Source organism: Patiria miniata, unplaced genomic scaffold (genome assembly GCF_015706575.1).
Source record: "Patiria miniata isolate m_02_andy unplaced genomic scaffold, ASM1570657v1 HiC_scaffold_9, whole genome shotgun sequence".
Classification (NCBI taxonomy): domain Eukaryota; kingdom Metazoa; phylum Echinodermata; class Asteroidea; order Valvatida; family Asterinidae; genus Patiria; species Patiria miniata.
Genome location: NW_024037076.1, coordinates 12,978,622 through 12,991,710, shown reverse-complemented (window position 1 = coordinate 12,991,710; position 13,089 = coordinate 12,978,622). Strand labels below are relative to the sequence as shown.

The 13,089-nt window shown below is 41.0% G+C and overlaps 1 protein-coding gene across 4 annotated transcripts in view; it reads right to left on the bottom strand.

Annotated features, from left to right (window-relative positions):
* The window catches only part of LOC119720211, a 52,340-nt gene that overhangs the window by 27,946 nt on the left and 11,305 nt on the right, over window positions 1-13,089 (bottom strand). For all 4 annotated transcript variants that reach the window (XM_038189802.1, XM_038189800.1, XM_038189803.1 and 1 more), the window contains 11 exons: window positions 12,417-12,539; window positions 11,600-11,751; window positions 9,605-9,769; window positions 8,734-8,874; window positions 7,924-8,410; window positions 6,184-6,366; window positions 3,934-4,053; window positions 2,920-3,140; window positions 2,145-2,229; window positions 1,105-1,290; window positions 153-269 (listed from right to left, as the gene is read on the bottom strand). In XM_038189802.1, coding sequence (XP_038045730.1) covers window positions 153-269; window positions 1,105-1,290; window positions 2,145-2,229; window positions 2,920-3,140; window positions 3,934-4,053; window positions 6,184-6,366; window positions 7,924-8,410; window positions 8,734-8,874; window positions 9,605-9,769; window positions 11,600-11,751; window positions 12,417-12,539 — 1,980 coding nt within the window. The remainder of the gene's footprint in view (window positions 1-152; window positions 270-1,104; window positions 1,291-2,144; window positions 2,230-2,919; window positions 3,141-3,933; window positions 4,054-6,183; window positions 6,367-7,923; window positions 8,411-8,733; window positions 8,875-9,604; window positions 9,770-11,599; window positions 11,752-12,416; window positions 12,540-13,089) is intronic.

The window sequence follows — 13,089 nt, the reverse complement described above, 5'->3', positions numbered from 1 at the left end:
ACTGAAATCAGCTTTAAAGCTGAGATTTCACACCCCTGTGGAAGGTCAAAAGCAAGCAACATAATCTTGTGAAGGACCGTTTTACTCAGCACAAAAAGTTTTTGCACTGTGAACCTTTAAGGAATTTGGAAAATATAACACCAACAACTTACATGTTTCTCCGAATTCAAAGTAGTCGGCATCAGTGTAGTTACCATCACTGCCGGAGGGAGTCAGCAGTGTCTCATTGCGTTTCATAAAATCGTCCGTTGGGTCTCCATTCCAAACGCCTGAAGAGTGGGAAAACATTCAAAATGTGTTCATTTATAAATTGTTATTATTATTATTATTAGTCATTTTTGGTAATGAAACCAAGCATTCCTCAAAAGCGCCCTAGGCACTGTAGCTCGCAAGCCTGCAGAAACCTGTGGAGAGAAGACAATGAGAAGAAATTACAGTTTTAGAGGTGGGAGGAAAAGCCCAGAAGAATATTCTGAGGAAAACCCACGGAATCAGGCAGGGACTGAAAACCCAATCCACATATTGGCCCAGGCGGGATTCGAACCCGGGTCACAGCGGTGGAAGGCGAGGAAAGTACCGCTACGCCAACCTGACTCCCCTGTTGAGTTCACATATGTCTCCAAATTGAGGTCTCATGTCTCCTCACACGTCAATCACAAGGCATCACAAGGCATTACAAGGCAAGACCCGACTCGTGATTTTGTTGTGATTGGCTTCATAGGAGTTGCGATAATTGACTAGTGATGTATTGTGATTGATTCATAATTACGTTCTTGACTTGTGATGTACTTGTAAGTGATTTTTAAAAAAAGGTATATGACACACTTGTGATTTATTTGTGATTGACTTCTTAAGAGTCAAAATTATTGGTTTGCGATTTACTTGTGATTAATTCATAACAATCCGAAATGTAACACGTATGTAACACGGTTGCGATAATGACCAGGTAAGGGGATCGCCATCCCCCAACCCGGTCATTACCAAGCACTGATGACCGGGTCCTAACACTAAAATGATTGACTTCAGTGAGTCACCTTACTGACTTGTGATGAACTTGAGATTGACTCACTAATAAAGAAACAAAAGAGCATCTCATCAACTCACCAAGCAAACCGCGACTAGATCTGTTCATGTACGAGATCGGAGCGGAGACAACGATATCCATTATCCCCATACTAATGCCAACTTCCATGGACGTTCCGATCATCCAAGTGGCCAAGTATCTCGTGTTATTGTTGGCGTCCAGTCTCTGGGATATGGAACAGGACATGTTGGTAATGTGATACGCATCTGGAAGACAAACACAACGTTTTTAAAATATGCAACTAAAACAAGCGTTTTACATGGCACACAAAGTCGTTGCGTCAGTGCAACAAGGTCGTAACTCGATTCTGCAACAAGTCGTATCTCGTGCGAATACACTCCATGCAACAAGGTCGTATCTTGACGTCCATCGACTTTGCGTGTACATCCGGGTTATTTTAGGAGATACGACCTTGCTACTAAGTATAAAAAACATCTGTCACAAGCCAATGTGGCCCATCAGGCTGGTGTTTATCTCCGGTTTCGACTGAGAATATTTCTGTTCCCCCTGGATGGGATGCTACTCCATCGCAGGTTACTCCTGGGTGGAGAGAGGCAAGATGGGGTGAAGTAGCTTGCCCAAGGACACAACCTATGGCCAGCAGCTGGAATCAAGCCTATGATCATGAGTTACAAACCCTGACCACTAGGCCACACTCCCAAGACATGGCACATCGTATGAGTCAATTTAAAAATGAACAAAAAAACAAAATTTGCTTCAGTGAAATGTCAAGTTTAATATCGAATTTTGCCCGTCACGGCAGCAGGTACTGCAATTCGTATCTCATAACATGGAATTGTGCCTAGGGGTGGCATCAATTTCATTCATTGGGTTTGCCTTTTCACCACCGTATAAAACGCTTATTAGGTTACGCAAATGAAAGGCAAAGCCCAATATTGCAATTATTAGGGCTACTGTAAATTGCCCTCTGCCTGATTCAGCGTTAAAACTGTTGAGGACATAAATGATAATTAAAGACATTATTCACACGGATTTGTAATGTTGCGCATGCAGTTGCATGTATTAAGAAGTCAAAATTCTGTATTTAAGATAACTGTACCTTCTTCAATTAGGGTCTTGTTGAAGAGTTCATCATTGATGAAAATGTCAACGTCTGAGGAATTCTCATTAGCACTCATTTGCACCTGCAAAAACATACAAACAAAATCAAGGCTTGGTCGCACAGAGAAATTTGACTGATTTTACAATTAATATCAACAAACTCCATTATATAAGAAGTGCGTGAATTTGTGGCAAAGTATTAATTAAGCAGGCCTCTTGTAGATTCATTGTCACTGAATAAGCCGTTCGGTCCCCCGATGAAGTAGTCCAGGTCAAAGGTCATTCGGGATGAAATTGCTGATGTAGTGTTACCCAATGTTAAACAAACACGAATTCTGTTTGGTAATTAACACGCACGCCAGTCTCCTTGCGTGTTCATGTGTCTTCAATGAGCGTTTGATTATCCGGAATGACCCAATTCATCCCAACGCAAAAATAGAAATTCCATTCCGTGGTAAATGGAAGTTCCATTGCAAGGTCACACTTTTGGCGGCTATGACCAATCAGATGATGAGGATTTATTCAGGTGTTGTATAAAACAAACAATTAATGTTTCACATTCATGCAATGGAAAGAATAATGTCATTCAGTGATGCTCCAATTTACTTGGCTTCGCTTCAACTTTCCATCTGTCACCTCATGAAATTATTCTAACCACTGCACTCACAAACATTCGTCATTTGTATAACATTAAAGTGCTAACATTTTTTGAGGCCACATTTTTTACTTGGATTTATGAATATAATTGCACTGTTTTGGAAACTTAATAGTACCTTGGCAGAATCATTGGCCTGGCCTACGAAGCCTACAAACAGCGTGGCCTGGGAAAATTCGCCGGTCTTGGCATCCCGGGCGCGCATCGTCCTGCCCTGGATCTCAAACAAAGTCTCGCCCTCGCTGTCGGGCAGCAGGAATTGGGTGTACTCCCCGAGGCCGTTGAAGGTATAACCAACTCCATCCAAAGTTGTGATGTGAGGATCGCCAATCATCCAACCTACATTCCCCCCCGAAAATAAAACAGAATCAGCACGGCGGACAGGGATCGAATGATTCATATTTTTTTTCCAGAAATTCAGGATGCTTAAAACCCTTACTCCAAAATGTCTTTTACTAAATACTGGACCAAGTCCGCCAAAATCCATCACTCTGCTTCCAATACATGAAATAATGGAATCCACCACTGAAGTACTGGTGGATATAGATGGACTTAGTACACATGGCTTATGTGACAACAGCAGTGCAGGATGCAAGGTAAAATCAATCGGATACCCCTAGCACTGTTTCAGGCCTCCAGGCCCAAGTCCATCATACTCCATCAATATTTATCAAACCAAGCCTGCAGGACTTAGTCCCCCAAAATACACCACAATGGGAGGATGGCTTTTGATGGAGTTGGGAAAGATTAGGATTCCCCATGCCATTTTCAGGTTTCATTAAAAATAGATTCCTTTTCTAAATACTTTTTTTTTTCAAGTACCTGTAATAGAAAAGTTATTTACTTTTCAGAGCGACCAAAATTGCTGGCCCATGATTAGTCAATGAATTATTACTTTAGAAATTTTGAATTACTTGTGGCTAAACAATAATTTCTAGGATTACCCGTAACACAATACGCACATCAGGAATTAACACATGGGTTTTTGTGCTCTAAATTCTATACAATACTGTTTGATTTTTTTCTTCTTTTTTTTACTTTTTGTACTTTTTGAGGGCTGTTTGCTTAACATTTTAGAGGGAGAGAGTTTTATGGAGTTTGAGCATTGAAAGTTAGATTCCTCTCAACGCACCTGTGTTTGGGGGTAGGTACCCACTGCACCGGCCCTTTGGTCGCTTCTCAAAGTACATGTCACAAAAAGCCTCATCGTTTGCTTTTTCACAACAGTAATAACGTGGGGCATAATCGAAATCTGCAGTGAAGAAAAACGAATACAAATCCTAAAGTGAGATGTTAGACTATACGGTGTCTAAATTTGACTCTGCAATTTTATATCAGCACGATATGAGATGGAGGGGTACCCCCCCCCCCCCAATCTACCTGTACCCTTTGTAAACCTTAGACTATTGTTATCTAACACGTTCCGGGTACATCCCCCCTAAATATCTCAAAAGAATTCCTGAGATATCCAACACAACTGAGGGGGGTTCCCTCCGTCTCCTATCGTGCTACATATCGTCACCGACACCACGAAGTAACACTCTACCGTGTTAAACCATATTTTTTTCGATTTTCAGTTTTTTTGATTTTTGAACATTATTCATCAAGGCCTACCATTGCACGAAGTTTCAAAGCTTCAAGAGCTTTACTTTAATAATTACGCTAAGTATCCATGGCAACTTTTGCGCAAAAGTGACAATTTTCGTTTTCACGAAGCAACACTCAAGTTCCATTTACCATTGCAATGCATGGCGCGCACTCTGCTCATAAGTGAGCAAAAACGTTTTCACGAAGTAACACTCTTTTTGTAATAAGTTGTATGAGCGTGGGCGCGCTGACCTGAAGTTGCACTTTCCTCATGTTGAATACATTGAAGAGTGTTACTTCGTGAAAACGAAAATTTACAGTTTCGCAGCCTTTTCGGTTTCACGAACTAACACTCATCTTTTTTCTCTTATTTCTTGTTTATTGAATACACAAACGGGTGAAAAACAGAAGATTTAATAAATTCAATTCATCAAGTGTCCACAACGAGAAACCCAACTGAAAATACTCTGTCGTTTTGACGCAAAGTGTTGTTTTAGAAGGCGTTCAACTTTAGTTGCCGTTTTCTCCAATTGCTAGTTTTTACTGGTATGTAGATGGGTGTTACTTCGTGGTGTCGGTGACGATATGTGCAATTACATTGGTCTAAAACAATCACATGCCCAGCCTATAAAAACGACCGTTTACCTCACATGGAGTAACAAAGTGAATACGTCACGCGCACAAAATGTCATAAAGACATAAGCGCGTGATTCAGCCCGCAAACCAACACCATTGCCATTTTGTGTGTTTGTTCGTTTGCTTGTTTGTTTGTGTGCTTGTCGGGGTTTGTGAGGTTGTTTGTTTGTCTGGTTGTCTATCCGTTTGTTTTTCTTTTTTGTTTTTCGTGACAGGTTTTGTATTTGTAGATTTGATGTGTTTGTCTGCTCTGTCTGAGTTTTTATTTTGCCGAGTTGCACTAGGAACCTTGGCAATCCTGCAAGGGTGCTACTTGTAATTTTGTGTTTTCGTGTGTTTTTCTTTCTTTGCTTTTTTTTCGTTTTGTTTTTCCATTTACTAAATGTTTTTAATTTCATTTTGTTTTTCTCTCAGGATCTTGTTTATAGTAGTTTATTGCTGTAATTGTGGCCTCTAATGTGCAATTTGTGTGTAATTCTACAATCTTTTTTTCATTATAGTTTTAATTGTATTTTGTTTTTGTCGGTCTTTTAACTTGCGAACTAAATAAATGCACAAGATTAAATGAAAATGACAAACAATATAAGCCAAATGAGACCCCTCAACCTTCAGAAAACACCCACATGATAACGTTACATACATAGTGTGGACATTTTTTGTTTTCTTGTAGTTAAGAAAAAGTTAGTCTGAAAAAAAAATCATTTTACAACCCAATTTTTTTTTCTATGATTCCCTTTAGTGTTTCTCTTCATTTTGCCACCGATAAACCTAACCCAAAAATGCCTCTTCACCTGTTTTTCAGAGAGAGGGAAACAGTGTGTGGACGTGGGTAAGTCCACACAACGTCGCTTCTACCTGGTTTATGTGGACCTCTTTTATTCGGAAGTCCACACAGTGAATGTAATGCTTGTACACCCATACACACACTTGCGGGGAAGACCTTTGTTTCCTTTCTTTTGTTCTCCTTTGTTCCTATTGAAATCTCAAACTCCATAGCGTTTCCCTTATGTGGAAGATTGATTTCTAAAGACTTCCTTGTGGGTTCTATTGTTCTATTGTGTTTTCTACCCCACAAGGAACCCTGTACATGGACACCCAAAACCAACAAGACAAGTATGCAGTTAACAAAATTAGTTAATTAGTCAAAATATTGACTTACAAACCCAATAATAGTAGCGAAACCAACTTATCCTTCCACCCAAACTAAACTGAACCCTCTCTGTGACACTAAGCTCCCATACTCCATCGTAGCCGGTCACCAGAGAGCGATCCGCACGGTAGCAACATCTCATCCCAGCATAGTTTCTTTGAGGAAATTGAGTCTGAAGACAGAATCCACCTTCTGACAAAGTAAACACCAGTAACAAAGATTTGTCATCTCGTTAGCCAGGGCAGTTATAACAAGGAATTAAATGTGTGCTTGGGAGGTATTATAACACTCTGTTCAAGACCGGTTGGAGTCTGGATGGGTAGTTATCAGCATTCCAGAGTCCAACCAGTCTTAAACAGAGTGTTTAATTCCGACCAAACACATATTTATTCCCATTCATAAATACCGTGTCGGTCAAAAAAATAAAATCTTTTCGGTCCAAAAATCAACACAAGTCAAAAAATTTAGACGTTGCCAACCATTTTGTTCAACTAGTTTTCTTCATGTTTTATGAAACACCCCTCTGACTGTTATATGGAATGTCCCTCTACAACTCCTTACTTTATAAGGAGATTGGCGTACACGCTGAGCGTACTGCGCGATATCGTGCAAAACGCAGCTGGGCTTGTGTAGTGTGAATTTCGGACTTATAAAATACTGATTCACTGGTAGTATTGCGCATGCCTACGCGTAGATGAGGAATGTAAACGGTCAACAATGAAATGTTAAAAGGCACCAGATTTCATGGGAGTCCAAACTTCATGTGACACTAAAAATGTGTTTAAGACCAGCCAGCCATGTCTTTATCATCCGTTTAAGACCGGCCACATGACAGGCTCTCAACCAATGGGAATGGGTAAATTGTCTTAGGTATTTATGAATACATTGTATGATTGTAAAACCGATTTTTAATCTTTACTATTTTGACTTACTCTCTAAATTCCAGAGTGAAAATTCACTCCCAAAGTCGGAAAATAGGGACCAGATCCCAAATTCCTGGGCTGCCTAACAGTAAGCAGAAGAGTTGTGCTTAGCACAGCAGAAAAATGTGCTAACCATAAGCACTATTTCACGGCGTGGATGTGCTTACTGTCGCGAGTGCATGGAGATTTCTATTGAAACATGTCACTAACTTAAGCAAATTTTTCCTCTGAAGTAGGTGTGCCTTTTGCTGTGCTCATGCTTACGGTCTCCATGAAGCAGACAGAGGCTCTGTTAGCGGAAAATCCTGTGCTTAGCAGCACGGTGAAATTGGGCCCAGACAATTTAGAGTGAAATTCATTCACTCGAAAAAAAATCGAGTTTTCACTCGACTTTGACTAATTGGTTCTGTTTTCCAGACTATTTCAATCTGAAACGAGAGCGATTTTCACTCAAAATTGTATAGTCCACAATTTTCAGTCTAATTTTAGGGAGTATCCTCTGCCAATCAGATTCTCAGTTCAGACTTCGGGGGGGGGGGGGATTTTTTACGGATAAGTACTGAAAAAAAGGCAGTACCTACTTGTAACAAAAGGAACTAACAGAAGGATAACAAAGCGCATTAATGATCTAGCAATAAACATAATTATAATATCTTCATTATGTATAAAGATAGTACAAAAGTTATGTGCGCTTGCACTCAACATTGTACCACCCACACTGCTTGAGCATTGTATTGGCGGATACATCAGGGAAGAAATATGTACCAATATTGTAACATAATATGTGTAACACAAAGTACTTCCTGTGCTAATGGCTTAAACCTACCTTCCTGATCAATTTGATTTTGTACGTCATCAGTAATCGGCATTTGGGAACTGGATGCGGAATTGCGTCCGCTGGACCTTCTTCGGCGTTTATACGTACTATCTCTGTCCCCCTGGGAGAAGGCACAAGGGCATGTTCCTAGGTATCCTTTCCAACGACTAGGATCCACTTGACGGTTATACCACCATCTGCAATATCGTTTTGGGTTGGTGACCCTCGCGCTGTTCAAGTCCAATCGGTACACCCACCGGCCTGTCAGGCCCGTGTTTCCGACCAGCGTGTCGGGCCGGAATTTGTCGGCGACCGAAGCGAAGGGGCTCTCTTTCTGGGAGTTGACAAACAGGCCGCTGCCGTTGCTGTAGCCTATGATGACGTCGGTGTCGGAGAGGGCGTTGTAGTTCCACTGCATGCCCTCTTGCTCGTAGTTCACAATTGCAAAACCGTAGTCCCCGTCTGTGACCAAGGCTACTTGGAATGTGTTGGTATTCTGTTGGTTTGTTTGGGATTTTTTTTGAAACAGAGACAAAATTTCAGATTTTCAATAAGGGAATAACAGTGTGAGGAGCCGGTCTTCACTGCGTGATAATGACCGGGTGCGGGGGTGACCGCCGTTAATGGACCGAGACGAAGTTGAGGTCCATTAATAGCGGTCACCTCCACACCCGCATGTGAGCTGTTTTGATTTTACTTCCATGATGCATTTGGAATATTGAACAAATTGAGTAATAGTGTGAATACCACTTTGGAGAAACTTATGGAGAAATGTGACTGAGAGAAGAAAACTTACTGTCATGGTAAAAGTGTACTTACAGTTGTTTCTATGAATGAAGGCATGTGGTACCATGTGACCACCAGCATCCAATCCGGTTCAAAGCTTGAAAAGGATGAATGCACATCCTTAATTCTTGAGCATGCGTCCTGCATCACTGGCCCACTTGTGTTGGTATAAACCTACAACCAACGAGTACAATGTAACCAGTCAAGTTGCATATCTACAATTTCACTCCATTTGATTTAATTTAATTTCACTCAAGTTTAATATTAATTAACCCTTCCTCTCTGGCTGGCAATTTCAACAAGGCCAGTCCAGCAGTCAAAATAAATCAAGTGACTGTTTTACACAGTTGGATGCATCCTGCCTTCATGCACCAGGATTGACTGGCTGTGATTGTTGTGAAACCTGATATAGCCATGCTTTAATGATTGCCGGAGATTGATAAGCTGGCTGTACCTAGCATTTACTTGCTTTTGCCTGTTGATGAAATTGCCTAGTCACAGTGCCTACTGAAATAGGATCTGCCTGTTGGTGATTATAGCACCTCACCCACAGATTCTGTATCTTGATTGGCCAAAGGCGAGTCACATGGCATTCGCAATTTTTGCTATCTTGCTGTGCACAGCCTGAAGTGCTATACCTGTAGCAACCAAAGTACTACAGTCAAATCTCGTTAGTACAAACTCTGTTAATACAAAATTCTGGTTATAACAAACATAAAGCCTTAGTCCCGACTGTGCATTTATGTACACAATGAATGGGACTGATGTTCCTCTTAATACAAAATTCTGATATAAAAAAAACAGTTTGGCTAGGTCTGAACGAGTTTGTATTAACGAGACTCGACTGTATACGCATTGTGTACAAAATGTAATACAGGCGCTAAATGGTTAAGATATGGTTTACCTGGTAAAAAACCTCAGCATCGGGAGCGTCCGGATTGGCATCGATCCAAAATGGTGCAACCATAGCCACGCCGTCCTTTTTACCAAATCCATCGGGGAACGGATGAGGATAGGCCAGTGGCATACTGTTCTGGTTTGTGAAGACAATCTGCCCGTTGTCTGTGAACTAAACAACGACGTTTCAAAGTTACTAGCATGTAGTAAACTCTAACTCCCAATAGACTTGGCTGTGCATAAACAATTCACCAGATTCGTTCACAGCGGGTACCAGCAAAATAAATAAATTGTCTTGTTCTGACGTACCCAGAAAATTTCCCCCAAAAAAGTTTGGACATATGTTCTTAGTTGTGACAGTTTCAATCGTCTTTTTGACTGCATGAAAATTGCTGAATGCAGATTCGTAACCACGTTTTTAAACGTCCTTGTTTAATACAAGCCAAGCACATAATGATTCGCATTCCTCAAAACATTTTGGTAAAAAGTCCAAACAAGTCAAAAATTCACAAATTTTCAATGACTTTGTTCAGCAAGTTTACTTCGTGTTCTGTGAGGCACCCCATGACCATGGATATGGTATGTGTCTCATGCACGTAGTGGTAGAAATCTTCTGATATGGAAATTGGCACGTGCAGTGCATACTGCGCGATGTAGCGCAGAACACAGCCGTGTTTTACCAATAGTTTAAAACCACCCATATGACGGGCTCTCGACCAATAGGAATTGGTAAACTGTCTCAGGTATTTATGAATGTTGTTTTTAAATCGTAGCATTTGTTGATTATCATTTCTCATATCAGTCACACATTCTTTAACTCGGCCAAGTTAGGTCTCAATTCATATCTGGGACGAGTTCCGAACAAGTTACTGGAACAATCATTCACTCTGTCTGGAATAAGCTCTGCATTTGTCCCAGACGTGTTGCGGGCAAACTTTGATTCGCAACTGCTCGACTCTCCAATACTGATAACTTCATTGCGGAAAGATTGCGAGGAAGTTGTTCAGAATCTTGCAACTTATACCCGATACAACGTCAGCAACTTGGCCGGAACTTGTCCCGGATATAAACTGATTTGTCATTTGTCCTGAACATGTTAAGGGGAAATTTTCATTAGCAACTGCTTGACTTCCAATACTGATAACTTCATTACAGGAAGATTGCGGGCAATTGTTCAGAACCCTGCAACTTGTACCTGATACAACATCGGCAACTTGACTGAAACTTGACCATAAATTCAGATGGGCCCTTACACCACAACATAATTCCATTAATAAAAATATCAACCCCTGATGTCTCAAACAGCACATGTCCGTATTTTGTTTATTTTGCATTTCCTGTTTTAAAATGTAAACAGAAAAAGCAACACCAATGTAAAGAATGACATCTTTGCAAATGTACGGATATCAGTAACCTCGTTCCCATGGGTACGAGATCTTGCTGCGCCATGTTGTTTCCCATCATGCCTTGCGCGATCTCAACCCCTGGAATTGTGTAATTTAAATGTATCAAAATATGGCACATTATAATTAGGCTGCAGTTTATCCGTTTTACGCGCCATCTTTAAAATGTTGAAAGTTGTGTTTTTGAAGAATCAATGCTTTCAAACATAAGGTTTGGAAGTTGCGTTATTTAGCAAAGATTTGTATTAAAGGTACATACCCCTTTCGTCCCTTTAAACCGCAGATACAGGGGTTTTTTTTAGCGAAAAACGAGGCTGCCATAATCCATATCGTACAGGCACACCGCAGTTTTGAATATTCGTACGTGACGTGACGTGCAAAGCACGCGAGCGCACTATGCGCGCCCGGCGTGCAATCTTCGAAATGCCCGCACAGTACGCCAGTCTGAATAGCCAGTCAGCATCGTTTACGTGTACATCACGGCCAGGGGTTAGTGAAGGAATGCGCACGCGCCCATGGAGTCGAGGCTGGGATATCAGCTATGGAATTAATGACCGGTACAAACAACGTTAAACAAACCTACATAATCGAATACTTACGTAGAGACCCGAAAAGAAATACTTGTAGCCTAGTGGGAAGCCATATTCAGGTTTAAATACGTTTGAGACTTTATCCGTGGCAGTGGATTGAGCAGAGTTTCCACTCAGAAGAGAATCGCCTTTATCACCTCCATGGGGGAACAGATAGTCTTCTGCAGGAGGGGTTGACATGAAAATAAAGTATTCAGTTAAACCATATGCCCCCCCCCCCAAAAAAAAGAAGGAAAAGGGTAGAGGAAAAGGGTAGTTTATGCTTTGTTGTCAGTTCAATAAAAGTAGAATTCGAGAGTCTGCAGGAGTCTGCAGCAATATTGATGAACTTGACATAAATGACACAGTGACGAAAGTTAGTTCGTACAATCACTGTAAAATTTGAAGCATTCATAGTTACACCACAGGGCGAGTATTAAAAACAAATGAAACCTAAATGTCCTGACCATTTTTGCAGTGAAGTTCTGCATGCAGCACTTTCAAAATCTAGGATATGGAAGCCCAATTAATAAGCTTTCTTTTAGTACAAGTATCATTCAAATCACTCATGTACTTTACAAGTTACTGAATTTTAAACACAAACACCGTTTTAAAGCTCTGTCCATGGATCACAAAAAAAGGTAAAATGTTCTTTCAGCAAAATCAAAACAATTTGCACGTTTTTTGTTACATTTTTTATTGTATGCTCAATGGATGACACCTTTTCTACCTCATGCCCATAAGCCGAGAAGTATAATAGTCATTGAAGAATGACGTTGCATATAAACAGTGGGAAATGCTGATTACACCCAACAACGTGTTGATTATATAACATTATCATACAAACCTATGCAGGTGACTCCATCTCCTTTGAAACCTTCATTGCAAGTGCAATTGAACCCTCCCACTTCGTTAGTGCAAGTAGCATTGGGGTGGCAATTGTCTGCAGATAACAAACACTCATCCACATCTGTTCAAAAGAAAATTCCAAACAGAGATATGTAATGCAAAATGGAGAGAAAAATATTATCACATGTATATGCTGGGATATGACTTGGGTCCGGGACTCAGACTTGAGTCCGTCTCGAGTCACAATTTCAGTGACTCGGACTCGAATCGAGTCACATCGGCAAAAGACTCAGACTCGTGAAGCAGGAAACTCTACCGCAAAGCAGGTCACATGTTCATGACGCAGGCAACATGCTGCTTTACTGCCTGGCTGCCTCACCCACAAACAGCTCTTGCGTACAATAGTCACTGCTATATAACCCGAAAAACAGATCCTTGTCATTTGATTGGTGGAACTCACATCACGTGACATTCGTTATTGCTCCCACTCACGCTGGGGCTCAAAAAGTCCCATTCGCCCACGGGGAATGGGAAATACTATTCAACAGTTAAGATCATTCTTGTTGCATGACGCGGTATTTGTGTGCAAATGCATGCTGGTGTGCGCGTTCAGCGTTGCGCGTATTGTTCCAAAGAGCCAGCGCTACAGAGTTGGGTTCAAACATTTTTGC